Source organism: Acinonyx jubatus, chromosome B4, assembly GCF_027475565.1.
Source record: "Acinonyx jubatus isolate Ajub_Pintada_27869175 chromosome B4, VMU_Ajub_asm_v1.0, whole genome shotgun sequence".
Lineage (NCBI taxonomy): Eukaryota > Metazoa > Chordata > Mammalia > Carnivora > Felidae > Acinonyx > Acinonyx jubatus.
Window position 1 is genome coordinate 134,453,800 of NC_069387.1, and position 17,361 is coordinate 134,471,160.

At 61.2% G+C, this 17,361-nt stretch overlaps 1 protein-coding gene across 4 annotated transcripts in view; it reads right to left on the reverse strand.

The window, feature by feature from the left end:
- SHISAL1 (shisa like 1) overlaps window positions 1-17,361 on the reverse strand; it is a 129,768-nt gene that overhangs the window by 29,011 nt on the left and 83,396 nt on the right. For all 4 annotated transcript variants that reach the window (XM_027070504.2, XM_027070505.2, XM_053199484.1 and 1 more), the window contains exons 3-4: window positions 14,994-15,207; window positions 5,205-5,522 (exon numbers count right to left, since the gene is read on the reverse strand). In XM_027070504.2, coding sequence (XP_026926305.1) covers window positions 5,205-5,522; window positions 14,994-15,207 — 532 coding nt within the window. The remainder of the gene's footprint in view (window positions 1-5,204; window positions 5,523-14,993; window positions 15,208-17,361) is intronic.

A 17,361-nucleotide genomic window follows, 5' to 3' on the forward strand; every position in this document is an offset into this window, starting at 1 on the left:
TGAGAGGCCCCGGGGGCTGGCCAGCCTCCTCTCCTCCCGTCACTGCCCCATCCCATACCCCCCCCTCCCCACCCACACCAGGCCTCGGGCCTCTAGGCCTGACCAGGGCTCGGACTTCAGGGAAGGTTTTGAGGGACGAATAGGAGTTCCCGGGGAGATGCGGAAGAAGACAAGAATAGCACGTGGGGAAGGGAACTACGTGTAACGGCAGGGAGGTGGGAATTGGCAAGGGCCAGAGCGGGGCCGGGCCCCCGGCAGAAGGAGTGCGGCTGGGGGCGACGTAGGCAGGGGCCTGTGGCGGTTGGCTCAGGGTCCTGCTTGCTTCTGGGAGGCCCGGGGCTGGGGAGATCCGGCTCAAGCCCATGAACTTACTGTGTGGCCTCGGGCCAGTCGCTTACCCTCTCTGGGTCTGTGTTTGCCTTTCTGTAAAGGGGGCGACAGCAGTCACACAGGCCAGCCGGTGGAAATAATGACGGCGGGTGGCATCTAAACGGGGTGCGGGTGTGGCTCCCGGTGCGTTTCAGAGGGAGATGAGCAGAGCTGCCCGGGCTTCAGAGAGAGAGCTGTGGGGTGGGGGTGGGGGCGGGGGGCTCGGGGGCCAGGCTAGGGGCTGAGGCCCTGGGCGCGGGAGGGCGGGGACAGTGCGGGAGGCTGGGGGCCCAGGTGGGCATTCGGTCCTCACGACGGCACTCTGAGGTCAGGCTGCCCTTGTGCCCATTTCACAGGTGAGGAAACCGAGGCTCCGGCAGGCGAGGCAGCCTCCAGGGGCCGAGCTGGGATTCGAGGCAGGTGCGTCTGCCCGTGTGTGGCTGCTGGCTCTCGGCCAGACCCGCCACAGCAGCAGCGACGAACGCGGGCCCGCACCGGTGACGGCAAGGATGACGGCACCACCCCTCGGGGACTGTCCTGGCGGCCACGGGCACACAGCGCCACGTGGAGGCACCCGTGCTGGTGCGGGCGGCCCCCCAGCTGCCCCGTCCTTCTCACTTAGGCCACAAGGGCCCCCGGGGTGGCCACCGGCACAAGGAGAGCCGGCCCGAGGGCTGGCGCGAGGTGACACAGGTGCGCCCCGGCTCCAGCGGCATTTGCTGAGCACCTGCTACGTGCCCTGGACACCGGAGGCAGAGAGAGGTCCCTGCCGCGGTGTGGGCTGAGGTCCTGGCCCACGGAGATGGTGGCCTGGTATCAGTGATGGGACTCGCCAGAAGGTGGGAGGCGCTGGGCCAAAGACAAACCAGGGGGAGCAGGTGGGGGGCCCTGGGCCTGGGAGGTGCTGGGGAATGCTTGTGAATGTAGGAAGGAACCGAGAGGGGGAAAGAAGGGGAATGGAGGGAGGGGGTAGAAGGGAGAGATAGATGGGGGAGGGGGGAGGGAGACAGAGGAGGGGGAGGGAGACAGAGGCAGGGGAGGGAGTCAGAGGAGGGGGAGATAAAGGAAGGGGAGGGAGACAGAGGAGGGGGAGGGAGTCAGAGGAGGGGGAGGGAGACAGAGGAGGGGGAGGGAGACAGAGGAGGGGGAGGGAGACAGAGGAGGGGGAGGGAGTCAGAGGAGGGGGAGGGAGTCAGAGGAGGGGGAGGGAGACAGAGGAGGGGGAGGGAGACAGAGGAGGGGGAGGGAGACAGAGGAGGGGGAGGGAGACAGAGGAGGGGGAGGGAGTCAGAGGAGGGGAGGGAGACAGAGGAGGGGGAGGGAGTCAGAGGAGGGGGAGGGAGACAGAGGAGGGGGAGGGAGACAGAGGAGGGGGAGGGAGTCAGAGGAGGGGGAGATAAAGGAAGGGGAGGGAGACAGAGGAGGGGGAGGGAGTCAGAGGAGGGGGAGGGAGTCAGAGGAGGGGGAGGGAGACGGGGGTGGGGAGGGAAGAGAGAAGAAAGAGAGGAGGAGAGGGAGGCAGGGGAAGGGTCCTGCTGTCTGGGGAGCTTCTGGAGCACAAGGCGGGCAGGGCGACTGACAGAACAGGCAGGTGTGAAGGGCGCCTGTCACCACTCTGAGGAGGACGTGAGCCCAGGCAGCGGGGCGCCTGGGGGGACTGAGCTCGTGGAGCTCGACCGCCAAACCTCCTGGTCTGAGTAACAGGGAAAGCCGGCTTCCCGCGAACAGAGGTCACCCCCACCCCGCCCCGAGCGCCTCAGTTTGCACACGGGAGAATGGGGCACACGATCCTCACCCCACAGGGCAAACGGGCAACGACATCAGCGGCACGTGGCTGGCGGCTTCCACGTCCCCATCCGCCCTGCAGGGCGGGACCCCGACCCCAACCACGTTGAGTCACCCACCTGTGACCCCGAGAATCCACAAGCCCCCGGGGCCAGGCAGTAGGCCAAGCCCCTCCTCCGAAGGATGCTCCCACTTAACTCCCAAGGCGGACATGCCCCCCGGTATGTTCGTGGGGGAAACTGAGGCTGGGCCGGTGCCATGCCTTGCTCAGGTCACAGAGCGATGCAGGTGGGTCTTGAACCGGGACCGTCAGCTCCAGCCCCAAACACGCCAACGGTGCCGGGACAGCAGGGGACAGCCGATGGGATCTGTACCCAACAGGGACGAGCTGGCTGCTTGGGGAACCCAGGGTGACAATCTGGAGGCGGCAGCAGACTCCAGCTCTCGCTCTGGGAGAAGCACTGAGCACGGCCCTCCCCCACTCCCTCCCCAGCCACACGCCCCGTGTCGCCTGAGAACGCCCTGGTGGCCACGCTCACGGCTGGGCTCTCTGCCCGGGACGCCCGCTCAGCCCTGCCCGGGCCGCACCCCCCCCCCCCCCCCCCCCCCCCGCCCCGCCGCTGGTCACATCTTCCAGTGTCACCGCCCAGGATGGGGCCGGGGCTGATGGGGAAGCGTTAGCCCCGCTGAACGGTGGGAAGGAGGGTGGCTTCGCCCACCGCATCCTTTCTGCCAGCACAGAGGACCGCGGCCTGATCCCCGCTGCGTCACCGGCTGGTGGCTTTGGGGAGGCTCCTTCACCTCTCCGCCCATGGGGTCAGAGCAAGAATGGGACACCGCGAACGCGGAGCCAGGGCCACGGCGGGTGCTCCGCGGGTGACGCCAGAACCGTGGGCATCCCCCAGCAGGCCGGCAGCCGACGGTCTCGCCAAGGCCACCCCCTCTCCCCGTGGTGGGTGACGGGGAAGCCTGAGCAGGTAGCCCCTCGCCCAAGCGCACGCCGGGTGTCGGGGGCACGACAGGAGCTGCAAGGCCACCCGGTGTGAGCCCTCCATCCCCGTCACACGCTCGCCGGCTTCTGATGGTCTGTTTCGTGAACGCGCATTCGGTTACGGGAGCGCCCCTCGGAGGCCACAGTATGGGAAGCGGGGGGCGGGGGGGGGGCACACGAAAAGCCTCTGAGCTCCTGGGTGAAACGTCTCCCACTCAGCACAGCTCGGGGACGCGAGCTCAGTCTCGTGTCTGGACTTTATGCACGGTCCCCGTGAGCTTTCTCACGAAAACTTGGCCGCTCGTACGAATGACATTGTCCAGTGGTTCCCAAACTGTGGTCCCTCAGGTACCCTGCCCCCTCCAGAGTTTTCTGATTAGCAGGCTCCCAGGGATTTATTTCGACAGACGCCCCAGGTACGGCTGCCGCCAGAGACCCATATTTCAGAAAACCCCACCATCGGGGCCAGGTCTGTAGGTTTGTGTGGGCCCCCGCCTTTCCGCCCCGTTCCTCGGGGTTCTCCACCCATCACCTCGATATCACCAGCGGCCCGGCACGGGGGAAGGGCCCAGAGGGCCGGCTCGGCCGGTACCTGCCAAGCTGAGGTGCATGGGGCCGTATTTTTGTCTCCTGCACGACAGATGGGGCAATTATTCAATCAATAAGCTGATTTAAGTGCCTCTTCATGAATTATTTAAGTCATTCATTATTGAAAAGGTCAGTACCTGCTAGCTATTTACCGATCATTCACTAGCTTGGTCGCATCTCCGGCAAGGAAGGACCAGTCGTTAACTGGGCACCTACTGTGTGCCAGACATTTAATTTAACCCTCGGAGGGAGCTGGCAGGGGGCTTTGGGATGATGATCGGGAAGGTGACTTGCCTGAACGCGTTGCTGGGGCTCAAAGCCGGGTCGGGTTTCCCGCAAAGCTCAGAGACTGTGGGAGGGACCTCGTAGGCTGGGCTCAGTGGGAGGATGTGCCCCACATCCCACGTGACCATGGCTGCAGCCCATCCCCACATCAAACCTCCTGACTGGGGTGTCTGCCCTCTGCGTGGCTCTCGTCTCTTCCACGGGCCTCCCTCACGCTGGGCTCCTGCTCCAAAATGTACAGCCCGCGGGGCACTTGGGTGGCTCCCTCGGTTAAAGCGTCCGACTCTTGGTTTTGGCTCGGATCACGATCTCACGGTTTCGTGGGGTTAAGCCCTGCGACGGGCTCCGGGCTGGTGGCGTGGAGCCTGCTTGGGATTCTCTCCGCCCCCCCACCGCCCCTCCCCTCCCCTCCCTTCCTTGCACTGTCTCAGTCTCTCTCAAAATAAATAGAGTTAAAAAAAAATACGTACAGCCCTCCTCACTCCTTCCAAGTCCGCCCTGCCCAAGGACGGTCGGTCATTCCCTACCTCCCGCTGGCCTGGGACTCACACAGTAGAGAGTAGAGAAAGTCAGGTTTGAACGTACCCCTTGGGCGGAGTACCCGGCTCTCCTGGGGCAGCCAGGCTACTAGGCCAAGCCCCCGATATCCCGCTTCCCTCCCTGCCTCCCTTCCTTTCCCCTGGGCCACCCCCGAGCAGCCTGCCTGCATAACCTCAGCCGTCCTTGTGGGGCTCAGTGCACGTGAACCTAAGGAACCAACCCAGTAACAGGCTTACTTTCTAACTCCATGCCGAAAAAGCCTATCCCCCAACCTCCAAAAAGCCACTGGCTTCCTTTGCCTAGACCGCGCAAACTCGGCAAGCCATCCAGGTTCCCCTCTTGCCGTGGCAGCCGGGAGACTCACGACTCCATTAAACGCTCAGTGGCGACCACTCCCGCGCCAGGCTCGGAGTGCCATCAACTTGCGAGCTCGGCTCCCAAGCTCCGCGTCCACCTCTCGTTTTTGACCTTCTTGCCCAGGCACGTGCTCTCACGGGCACCTTCGAATCCTTCTCGGCAAGTAAGACAAGCAAACGATCAGGCGGTCGGCGAGCCAAACACAGCAAGCAGTAAGGACCCGCTCTTTTCCGAGCTTGTCAAGGGCCCGTGATCCGTGGCGGCCAGGGCCTTGATCGCAACCACTCACCAGGCAGACGAGCTCTGGAAGGTCATCAGTGGTGGGTGGTGAGCATTTCCCTGCAGCGTGGGCGCGGCCTGCGGGGCTTGCGGCAGCAGCCCCGGGGGAGGCTGGGGCTGCGGGGCCGGCTGCCCTGGCCGCGGGGGCCGGGCAGGATTGCCCCACCGCCGGGGGTCCTGTTTCATCCATTGTCCGTGGATGCCCCACCGCGCCAGGTAAACCTTGCAAATGTCGTAGTTCATTGCCGAGTAATACAAAAGATCCAGGACCAGCAGCATGAACACGAAAAAGCCATAGATCCACACTCCCAGCAAGGCGGTGTAATTGCTGGGGGGAAACAGAGACAGACACTGAGAGCAAAGACAGCAACAGCCCCCATCGACAGTTAATCCGCGGGGCTCCTTCGGGGTCCCAAGCCCCTCCCTGGGGGCACGGTGTCCTGGCTCCCCTCCTCACACCCACCCTCCACTTCCTGTCCTCCTAGATCCTTGGAATCCATTCCTCTGTGCCCTGTCCCTCCCCCCCCTCCCACGGAGCATCATCCCCAGGACCCCGGGGGGGGGGGGGGCAGGGATCCCAGGGAGTTGGGAAAGACCTTCACCCTCATGGGTGCTGCTCTTGGGCCTGCCGGCTGTCCCCTGGGGGTGCCCCCTGCTTGCCCGCCCCCGGGCCTTTGTGTGTGCTGTCCCCACCTCCCAGGATGTTCTCCTGCATGGATTACTGCCTCCTCCCTCCCTGTCCCCCAGCAGCTCCTCCCTACCTTACTGGACCCAGGGCAAACGCAAGTCCTAACTTCCTGAGCCATACACCCCTGGCCCTCGGCGTCCCCCCCCATGGGCTGTGGGGGATACGGTGGGGGCACCCCTCCCCCGGGCAGCCCCTCCCCCTTCGGACTCTCCCTCTTGCCCTTTCTCAGGAGTCCAGAAAGCAGACGTGGGCTCAGCCTCCCTCCCTGCGCCCCACGCAGCACTCACAGCCCCTGCTGCCACTGCCTTCTCCCCCTCCCCCCAGCACCGCCACAGGGTGCGTGGCTGGGGCTCTCAGGGTCCCCGGCCAAGGTCTCTCTTGCTCATTCACCCAGGACTTCCCCACTGAGGGCTGTCAGCCCCAGTTTTAGGCTGCCGGGGCTCACAGCTCCTTTGTGAAGCTTGGCTCCCCACCACCCTGCCCGACTCCCCTTGGCCTCCTGGACACTGCTTCCCCCAGGAAGCCTTCCAGACATGCTGCCCCTCCTACAGACCCCTCCTCTGACCCATAGTCCTGAGTGCCCGTCAGACCCGGCCCCCACCGCCCGGGACCGAGTCGTCTGGGTCTATCCGTCCCCACCCCCACCTCCAGGCCAGGTGTCCCCTGGGAGCCCAGGGAGGGCTGTTTCCTGGGCTGGGGCTGTTGTGCTCCAAACAGTGCTCGCCAGGGGCTGTGGCTGTTTAAAGAGACTGATTTATTAATCACTCAGAGACCGCCTCCATCTGGTCCCTGCTGCGGGCATCTGTTCAGGTGGGTGAGCGCTGGCGGGTGGCAGAGAGGAGGGGCACTGAAGAGAAGCAGAGCCAGTGTCCCGCCTCACGGCCCCCTCCCCCAGCTCCGGCCCAGACAGGGCCCCTGGGTGTCCTGGGTCCCCACGGCAGGTCCCTCTGGACCCTGCCCGAGGCTGGAGAGCACAGGCCTGGAGCCAGGGCACCTGGTTCCGTCTTCAGGTTCCTCCCTGGCCCAGCTTTGCTGTGCGGCCTGGGAGAACCCCTGTGTGTCCCTGGGCCCCGGCAGAGACCATCTCAATTCACCCCGCCCAGTCGTGGCCCCAGCAGCGAGACGGGGGGCGATTGCCCTCCGACTCCTGGGCCCCGGGCCAGGGCTGTTCACTTTTGCTCACACATGCTCTTTGCCCGGAACGCCTTCCCTCCCCCTTGCTTAGCCAGTCTTTCCCCCTGAAGACTTGGCTTGGGTGCTTGGAGGTCCCTCAAGTGGGAGGTCTCTGGGTGCCCAAGCACTCAGCACAGAGCAGGCCCCGGTAAGTGCTCAGGGCTTGGTATCTGCTTGGGGGGAGAGCGGGGGGACATGCAAGTCCGTATCTCAGCCACCCTCCTTCCCTGGTGTGGCCCCACCTCCAGCCACCACCTCCACGAGGCCTGCAGCAGTCTCGGGGGCTTGTTCGTGCTAAGGTGTGAATGACTGACAGCCAGGCCCCACGCTGCCGCACTTCAGGCGGAAGCCAGCTTTGCCTGGATACATCTGGATGTGGAATTTCTGGGAGGGAACAGAGGCTGGCAGTCCCCGCCTGGCTCGCCGAAGCAGGAGTCCTGGGGTGGACGTCCACGTGGACAGAGGAGGAGGGCCTGGCTGCGGTCTCCGGCCCTCCTGCTTTCCCCAGCACCCTCTCTCCAGTCTCCCCGGAGCCCCCACCGCATTGCTCCGAACATCAGGTTTTTCCTTGGTGGTTCCCATGGCAGCGGCCTCCTCGGGGCCGAGGGAGGGGAGCGGGAAGCGGGAGACCAGGATGCCAGCCCGGGGGTGGTGGCTGGACCACAGCTGGGCCTGAGCCAGCAGGGAAACAAGAACAGTAATGAAAGCGGCAACCAGCGAACCTCGCTCTTTGTGCTTCCGCACGGCGGCCCGTTCGGCGCTCACAGCCAACACGGAAGGAAGCATCGTTGCTATCACCACCACCCCCGTGTTACAGATGGGAAACTGAGGCTCGGAAGGGTGAAGAGACTCATCTAAGATCTCACAGCCAGTGAGTGCAGAGCCAGGATTTGAACTCAGAAGTCTGGCCCCAGAGCGCACATTCTCAACCGTGGCGCCATACCGTCCTGGACAGGTGCCCCCAGGCTCCCAGGGCAGAAAGGTCGCCTCGAGGCCTTGGTCTATGCCGCTCCTCTGCCTGGAACCCGCTCCCTACTTCCCGTGCGCCCATGTCTCAGCTCAGCCACCTCCTCCTCCAGGAAGCCTTCCTGGGTGTCCCCGGTCAGATCCAACGCCTCCCTGGGGCTCCCAAAGTCACTGGGTCTCCCAGAACACACCGTGTCGTCTTGGCTGTTTTGTGGGATTGTTGGCCCCTCGAGCTCAGAGCTCGAACGCACGTCGAATGCTTCGGTGAGCTGGTGACAACGGAGACCTCGATATATAACTAGCTCCCTCACGAGACCTCACCTTCTCTCTGCACATTCACCAAGAGCTCATAGCGATACAGGTGATCAGAGCACGCCGGTGCCCCGTGCTTCTCACTCCCCGCAACAATCCGGTGAGTTAGGAGGTCCAGGTGAGGACATGAGGTCCAGAGAGGCAAAGTCACCGGCCGGATGGGAAGGGGCTGCGTCGGGATTCAGACCCGGGTCCGTCTAACCTCGGGGTGTGCTGAATCTTGGGAAAACCCCAAGGTCACGTCCGGATGTCCAGGGGGGGGATTTCCCACAGTGGCTGGGCTCACCCTGCCCCCCCCGCCCCGGAGCATCCTGCATCCCACGGTGTTGCTCTGTCCCAACCGGCATTTGGGGGGATGGGGAGTGGTGGCCTGATCCCCCCCTGCCCCCCACCCCCCCGCTCAGGGAAAGGACGGGCGCACCGACGGGAGACGCAGCCTTCACGGACTTCCCTGCCAGGGAGCCCTCGCCAGACGCGGTGGGTGGCCGGAAGCATTCCGGGTTGTTGTTGTTGTTGTTGAACTTCATTAAAAAAAAGCGATTTGGACATCAATTCCACCCAGATGCAGGGGTCTTTGTTGTGTGTATGCATGTGCTTTGCAAAGGGCAGGATATAAAGCAGAGGCTGTTTTGTGGGGCAAGATGCGAAGCCAGCGGGAGCCCCAGAGAGCAGGTTTTCGGTGTATCTGGGGATATTTATGGCCTCCAATTCTTTTGGTGTTTCCCAAACAACAAACAAGAGCCTGGAGGGGTCTCACTGAGGACCTACTGGTTACAGGAGCAGGTACGTAGGCAGGAGGCCAGCTGTGGCCGGAAGGCGGCTCCCGCCAGCGCCCCAGAGGCGGTCCCCGCTGAGGACCCGCCGAGGCCAGCGGGTCAGAAAGGTACACGGGCCGCAGGGCCCCCGGCCGACCTCACCTAAGCTACCTGAGCCCCGAACCCACTCACGAGGCGGCCTGTGGGTCCGTGTGACGAGCTGGTAACCCCGGTGACTACATTCTGGGCCCGAGAGGTCAGGCCCGCGTGGATTCAAAGCCCAGCCGTGCGCGTTTCTCCCTCCGTGATCTCGGGCCACAGCCTGACTCTCCTCATCTGTCCAGTGGAGACAACGGTACCCCTGCTCGAGTGGCGGTGTTGTTTATGAGGCTTCATGCGATCACACGGGGCCTAGAGGGGAAAGGACCCAGCGGCGGCTGCTGGCTCCTATGATGAAGGCACACAGGAACGCTCAATAGGCCTGGGCCCAGAGAGGCCAAGCGACGTGCCCGGGGTCACACAGCGGCATGGAGCCTGTTGGGCCAACGAAGCTGAGTCCACTACTATCAAAATGCTCACTGTCCCTCCCGCCCCGCTGGCAACAGGCTTGGCCCCACGAGGACAGGCAAGAGGAGTCCCGGATAGGCCTCTGATTCTTGAGCCGCGGGGACTTACGGGGTGCCCGCTACCTCAGCATAACTGAGCCTGGAGGACAGGCGCACCTGTCCCCAGCCCTGCTCCGTCCCTGGTGCGTGGGTGACTCCGGGCGAGTTTTCGCCCTCTCTGGGCCTCAGCCCTGGCGTCAGGGGGCCGGTGGGGCCTTCTTCACAGAAAACACCCCCACGTGGATCAGAGGAGCTAGGGTGAGGCCCCTCACGTCACAGTAAGTGCTCAAAAGCGTTCCCCTCCCCCTGGCTCAGCAGAGTGTATTCTGACGAAGGAACGTCGTGATTCTAGAACCTCTCCGGTCGTTACAAGGCTGCCAGTGCTTCTGCAGGCTCCATGCCGAACAGGGCTTGAGGGGGTCGAACAGCCGACGAGAACATCTAGAAGCTTCTGACAGCCCTCAGGGGCTGCGTTCCGTGGCTGGAAGCATCTGGACGGTGACGCAAGGCCTGCGGGACGGGGCCCAGGGCCCCCGGGAGCCCAGGTCCTCAGGCACCGGGGAAAGGAAAGCTTCTGGGGCAGAGAGATTTCACGTGCGGCCAAGTGGGGAGCCAGATTTCATCCACTCCATCCTTGGAGGCCTTAGAGGACCCCTGTGCCTCCCGAAGGTCCCTCTCCCAGGCTCCCTCTCTCGCGGCCCACCTGCCTGGTGAAGGAACACCCGCTCACTGCACAAGACTCCGCCCCAGGCCACCGCTGTCCCCAGACAGAGCTGACCGCCGACCCTGAGCGCCCCGCCCCACCCCGGGCCCCGGGCGGACGCCCCCAAGGCAGGTCCGGGGCCCCGAGCCCGAGCCACCGGCCCCGGGAAGGCATGCGGCATGCGTCTCCTGGACGCCAAGGGCCCCTGCCCGCGTGGCAGGAAGTGGCACCTTGCCGTGGCCGTGGGCTCGGCGAGGCTGCTTCCCTCGCTCTGCCTGCCTTTCTGCCAGGCAGCTAGAACCAAAACAAACCATTCTGTTCCTCCAGAAAAACACAAATAAATAAGTCATCAGAAGTGCTCTCCTTTTCCCTGTCACCGGCCCTGCCTCCTCGCTGATTCACCAGCGGGGTGGGTGGGGTGGGCGGGTGCCAGGCAGGCGTGGCTGCTAATGGACCCCGTGCATCTTCAGAAAGCCCCACTGGGGGTCACGGCTGCCCTGGTCCCCCTCCATGGACGGGCCGCGGCGGGTGCTCACGGGTCCGGGAGGTTCGCACATCCGGCCTCTTGGCTGAGATCTGGTGCGTTCCCCAGCATCAGACAAGTCCTGGCTTTCCAGGGACCGGTGACCCTAACAAGGGCCCCGGGCGTCCCTCAGGCCTCGACGGTGGCCGGACCCGGTGACCTCACCAGCCTGGGCCCAGCCCCTTCTTTCTTCCTCTCAGAGTAGCTGTGAAGGCAGCCACTATTAACAAAATAACACAGGCGTCTTGCCCAAAGGGGTCAGGGCCCCAGAGGGCAGGACGGTCCCCGAGGTGGCTACCACCTGGCTCTCCTTTACGTCCCTCCGGGCTGTCCCCTCTCTGCCACAGGCTCCCCTGGATGCAAGGCCCCGGTCTAGCCCCCTGAGCCCCAGTCCCTGAGCTTGGGCGACTGCCTGGGGGCCTCTGAGCGGAGCCCTGGATTAATGATCTCTAGATGATGCTGGCCTCTCTCCTCAGCAGGGCCCCGGTCTTGCCCAGGCCACCATCCTGGCTTCTGTGGTGTCCTATGTCTTTGTCCCAAGCACCATCCATGAGAATAGACCCAGCTAAAGCCCTCGGGGCGCCTCACGGCCCTCAGGAGAAAGCCCACGGCCCCTCCACCCTTACCCTCCACCTGTGCCCCACTGCGCCCGCCCCCCGCCTCTCCCCACGGCTCCCCTTGGCTCTTGATTCCATCGCTGACCGGCTGCCCGGAGCAGGCAAGTTACACGGCCTCTCCGTGCCCACCTTCCCCGCGTGCGACGTGGGCTAAGGATGGGCCGTGGGGTGCCTTCGGCGACATGCCGTGCCCCGTGCCGCACGCCCCGTAAATGCTTTCTGGGGTTAAAGGGTAAGAACTAAGCTAGGCTTCTTCAATAGTTCCAGCCCTGCCCAGGGGAATGGCTTTATTTCAGGGCCCAACTCTTTATCACTGCAAGCAGGCCCCGCGGTGCTGAAATGATGGGGTATTCTGCGTGAGAGCCTGTGGAAGGGTGCAGATTATAGAAACCTGTGGGCTTCAAAATGAGGATTCCAGACACCAGTCGCCAGAGCCTCGGAGAAGCCTGCTCGCCTTGCCAAGCCTCTGTCTCCCGTCTGGCTTTCGGCCGACAATGACAGCCCTCGGGGGTCCTAACCCCAGGGCTGGTACCGCCCTCCTCCCTCGGGGAGTCAGTCTTGGGTCTTATAAAAGACTTGGGTCAGATCCCAGGCTCGATTCCAGCCCTTGTGATGGACAGGACTTGCCAAACGACTTCACACACAGAATTATTCTAAGGCCTGAGCAGATGGCAAGATATTCAGGGGAAGCACCCATGCATTTGAGGAAGGAAGGGCTGGGGAGCCGGCCTTGGTGGGAGGAGGGAGATTTGGATGATAGTCAAGGAGTCTGCATCTCCCGCCTGACCAAAGGGAAGAGATTTCCCCGGAGTGATCACGGCACAGCGGCAAAGCATTCAAGTCCCAGCGCTGGACAGAGAGATTGGGGCTCAGACCGCCCCCCCACCCCTCCACTGTGGTTCCACAGTCACTCAACAAACCCTCCTTCCTTCCAAGTGGACTTTTCCTTACCATGAAGAAAATACAGCCAGCCTCAGGCTCCTTGGGAAAATATCAGAAGCATCCCAATTAATATCAGGGACAAGAGAAGAATGCCTGATCACTGTAAAGATGGTTTTAGAGGTGCTAGCCAATGTGATTGGACAAGAAAAAGAATGGAGGCACAAAAACTGGAAAGCAGATAAAATTGTCACTGTTTGCAAACGGTATAATTGGAAATGTGATAGAATCAACTGAAAAAGTGTTACAAAGAGAATTTCAGTAAGGTAGCTGAGCATAAAATTCGTATATTTTTATTTCTTTACTTTGAGAGAGGGTGAGCATGGGTGGGGGAGGGGCAGAGGGAGAGAGAGAATCTGAAGCAGGCTCCACACCCAGGGAGGAGCTCAACGTGGGACTTGATCTCATGACGGTGAGATCATGACCTGAGCCAAAATCAAGAGCTGGACGCCCAACCGACTGAGCCACCCAGGCGCCCCTACAATTCTTATATAGAAGCCATTAGGTTTTGTCATCGAAACGAGAGTCAGTTGGAAGATGCAATGAAAGAAAAGATCCAGCATCAAAAGAAGTTAAGGAGGAATAAACGCAAAAGATATGCAATACGATACCCGTGAAGATAATCCCAAAACGCTACGGAAGAAAATTTGAACTGGGAAGACAATACAGAGCTTCCTCAACTGATGACGCGGTTATGTCCCAAGAAGCCGGCTGTAAGCCAAAAATATTGTAAGGACACACTGCACACCGCAGCTTCGCCCAGCTGCCCCCAAACGGCTCAGAATACTCCCGTTAGCCTGCAGCTGGGCAATCATCTGCTGCAAAGCCTTGGGTGATCATCAAGTGTGGACCACGTCACGTAGTTTAGGGAATGCTGTTCCGAAAGTGAAAAAAGCAGAACGCTGATTGACATAGGCGCAGATTGCTGGTTAAGTGTGTTGGAGGTCGAGCCCCATGGTCGCCTGGCCGACTGGAAGTTGTTAAGGCTGCCACTACCCAGCCTTACGAACGAGGGTTGTACGATATGTTGCTGGCCCAGGACGGGATCAGAATTCAAAGTACGCGTCCTACTGAACGCACACAGCTTGCTCACCCTAGTGAAGCTGAAAAATCCTAAGTTGAATCAGCTTAAGTCAGGGACTGTCTGTACTCTGTTCTTGGGTTCAATGTCATGGCAAGTCCATTCTCTTTGGATTAACCCATGCATTCAACACGAGCTCAGGAAAAAATGCTACCTGGATTCTTGAAGCAGGGAGCCAGACGACACAAGCTACGTCCAAAGTTCATGTGAAAAAAAGAGCTGGGGGAATAGTCTAAGAAGGCATTGAAACATATCAAAAGCCACAGTGGTTGACAAAGTGAGATGCCAGTGTATGGATAGACCAGTGAAAGCCATGAGAATGTGTCACCATCTAGATACTCAAATTTATATATTTTAGTATGTAACTTTGACGTTTCCATCAGTGGGGGGAAGATGGGCAATTCAGTGAATGGTGTGGGGACAGCTGGCTGCCTATCTGGAAAGAAAAAATAAAAGTTGGATTCCTACCTCAAAACTTACATCCAAATAAATTCCTAACACATCAAAGATTTGAAAGTAAAAAAAAAAAAAAAAAAAAAAAATTAAAACATAAAAAAAAAAATACAAGAAAACATAAGGGGATTTTTATGAGCTCCAAATCAGGAAAGAATTTCTCGGTCTGAGACAACACCCAGAAAAAGACACCAAAGAAAAGAAATGGATCCGATGTGATCCTATAACAGCTAAAGATTAAGCATGAGGTGAAAGCATCACACATTCAAAGGCACACTGAGAAAATATTTGCAACACATCACATCCCCTTCCTATATAAAGAGTGCCTGCAAATCACTAAGAAAGAACAGCCAGAAAAGTCAATGGGGACGGGGCAAAGGGCATAAACAGCTGGCTCGCAGTAAAAGAAGCACAGACGGCTTTCAAACATGTGGAAAGATGCTTCGCTTCTTTCACTCGCGGTAAGAGAAATGCATGTTGTTTCGATCCCGCACGCCTTTACCTAGCACACTCCCACTGCCTTTCTGCCGGGAATATCTCTCTTTCTTTATTTACGCTCTTGGTCCCTTCCGTTTGGGTCTCTGTCTCTTGTGTTTGAATCGCCTTAAGGAAAGGGGCTGCGTGGGATTGATCTCTGGGTCAGAACTGTCAATCGATATTTGTCGTGCAAATAAATAAGGAAGGAACGAACGAACGAACGCAGATTCCAGGCCCAAGCACCTTCCACGCCTCAAAGCCTTCCACATCCTTGACATCATCTAACTTCTGCAGCAGCCCTGGGAGCTGGGGGAGGTGGGCAGGGAGGTAGCCGTCGGTATGATGCGCCCATTTCCCAGAAGGGAAGGCTAAAGTCAGGCCAGAACGCCCGTCACCTGAAGGCTTTCCCAGACTCCTCCCGGGCCCACCCATCCTGTCCGGTGAGCTGCCAGCCGCCCCAGGGGACGGAGTGTTGGAGCGGGGCCGCGGCCCCAGCGCGGTACTCACTTGTGCATGTAGCCCTCGGACCCCGCCGTGAGGTTCGCCTGCATCACCGCCTGAAACTCTGTCTCGTTGCAGCAGTATTTGAAAACCGTGTTGTTATGGTGACAGCAGAGAATGAAGGTTTTGTTGTCCGAGAGCCGGGGGCAGTGGAAGCCGAAGTGATAGCGGCCTTTGTGGTCCGTGTATGGCTCACAGACTCGGAAGTGCGCGGACAAGACTGGAAAACAGAGTCACCGGCTCAGTGGGGTGCTTCCCCCGAGCCCGGCTGCCCTGGGAGCCCGCCAGCTCAGCCTGGTTCGCGGTGTCGCCAGCCTCTTCCTTCCCCAGAAGGGCTCTGGGGTCCAGTGTGAGCCTCACTTCTGCCAGGAAGCTGGCTCTGGGCTGCTGTCTCGGCCCAGGCCCCCCTTGCTGTCAGCCCTGCTTACACCGTGTCCCCCAGACTGGGGGCCCCTTGCAGGCAGGGCTACATCTTAAGCCTCCGGGGCTCTGCACACGGCAAGGACACGACATTCGCCGAGCGCCTGCTCTGCACGTCACGTGCTGTATCTCGTTGAACCCGCTTGGCCTTCCCACTTTACAGATGGAAAAACTGAGGCTCAGCGGCCTCCAGTGGTCTGCCTCAGCTGGTAAGGGGTGGTACAGAGAATCCAGCTCAGGCCTGCCTGGGTCTGAAGTCCAGCCCTCTCCACTCCCCCGTCGCTGGCTTTAGAACCTCTCCGACCCCGTGGGCTGGTGGCGGGCCTGTCGATAATAAGCCCAGGAAGCCTGGGTGGCGGGCAGCCTGGGTGAAGGAACCAGGCTGCCCTCTTGGAGGAAGCGACGCCTCCTCTGTACCACGGTTGCTACTGAACGAGTGCCCGAGACCCGGAGGTCCGCAAGAGCCTGGCTTGGCCGCCCCCCTCTCACGGTCACAGGGCCGTCCCAGCTTCTGGACCCCGCATCCCCCAGCTCAAGGAGAGGGGCCCCTATTCAGCCACAGAGGCTGCTGCAGGCCCCGGCCGGTATTTACCAGTCGTGCCGACGGTGATAAATAGGACCGAAAGCCTAAGCAGCTATAACAATGGAAAAAAACCTGGAACCTGCTGTCTCCGGCTTAATTAGTATCTTCATAAAAGGGATCGCTGTATCTAATTTGTATCGCTGAAAAGGGGCTTCTTTGGCTGAGGACGTTTCTCCAACCACAAAGCCTCTGGTTTTGCAAAAGCTCCTCAGCCATTTCAAAGCTCTGTGTCTGCTTAGAGGTAATCAGACTGCGGCCCACACAGCTCCCTGGGTGCGCCCGGGGCTGCCGGAGGGGAGTCCCAGCTGGGCTGCGGGGCCAGTGGGCGGACAGGCCTCTGTGAGCTGGGGTGCCGGGGCCGGCTCGGGTGGCCTCGTGAGATCCTGTGCCCGAAGTACAGCACCCTCTTTCGTGGGGCTGGCATGGCCACGGTGGGGAGGTGGGCCCCCGTCTCAGGAGTCAGGGGAGCCCCCCCAGGCCCCCTGCTCGGCCTCGACCTTGGGAAACGGAAGCCCCTCCTGCGGGGAGACAGGGGTCACTAAGGCTGCCCCGTCCTTGGTGGGGCAGGCACCGTTTCGTTTAATCTCCTGGACTCCCATTGTACAGAGTAGAAGACTGAGGCTCAGAGCGGTGATCTCCAAGTGTTGGTCCCTGACCTGCTGCGTCTACATCCCCTGGGGATGTGTCACAAGTGCAGCTCCTCAGGCCCCTCAGCGGACCTTCTGAATGAGAAGCGCTGGGGTGAGGCCAGGCCCTGCAGGGGGGCTGATGGGCACGGGTCCGGGACCCACTGGCCCAGAGGAAGGACGCCCTAATGGCTGGATGTGAGGGTGAGAGGCAGGAAGTGTCCCCGTCCAGATAGGCAAGGAAGCTCAGGGAGGGAAGGGATGGAGCGGGGCGGGGCGGGAAGTGGGGGGGGGGTGTCTTTGAGCTGGGTTTCAGGGGAGCCTGCTGTGCAGAGATGGGGTGGGGAGGGAGGCTGAGTAAGGCAGGGCGCGGGGGCATCCCCCTGGGTCACCCTGGCCACCGGCCGCCACAGATGGTCAGAGTCACCTGTTTTGCCGTTTGGCAAAGACAGGGAGGCCACCCCTGCTCCCCAAGGGAGAGAGTGCGAGAGCCGACGGAGCCCAGGGCTAGGGGCCGGTACAGCTGGGTCTGAATCTTGGAGCACACAGGGCTACCCGCGCCATCACGGCCTCTCCGTGCCTCCTTCCCCTCATAGAGGGGAGACCACCGGGGTCCCGGACATAGAGGGGAGACCACCGGGGTCCCGGACATAGACGGGAGACCACCGGGGTCCTGGACATAGAGGGGAGACCACCGGGGTCCCGGATGGCTGGGGGCTCTGAGGAGGGTTTTTCATTTTTGTTT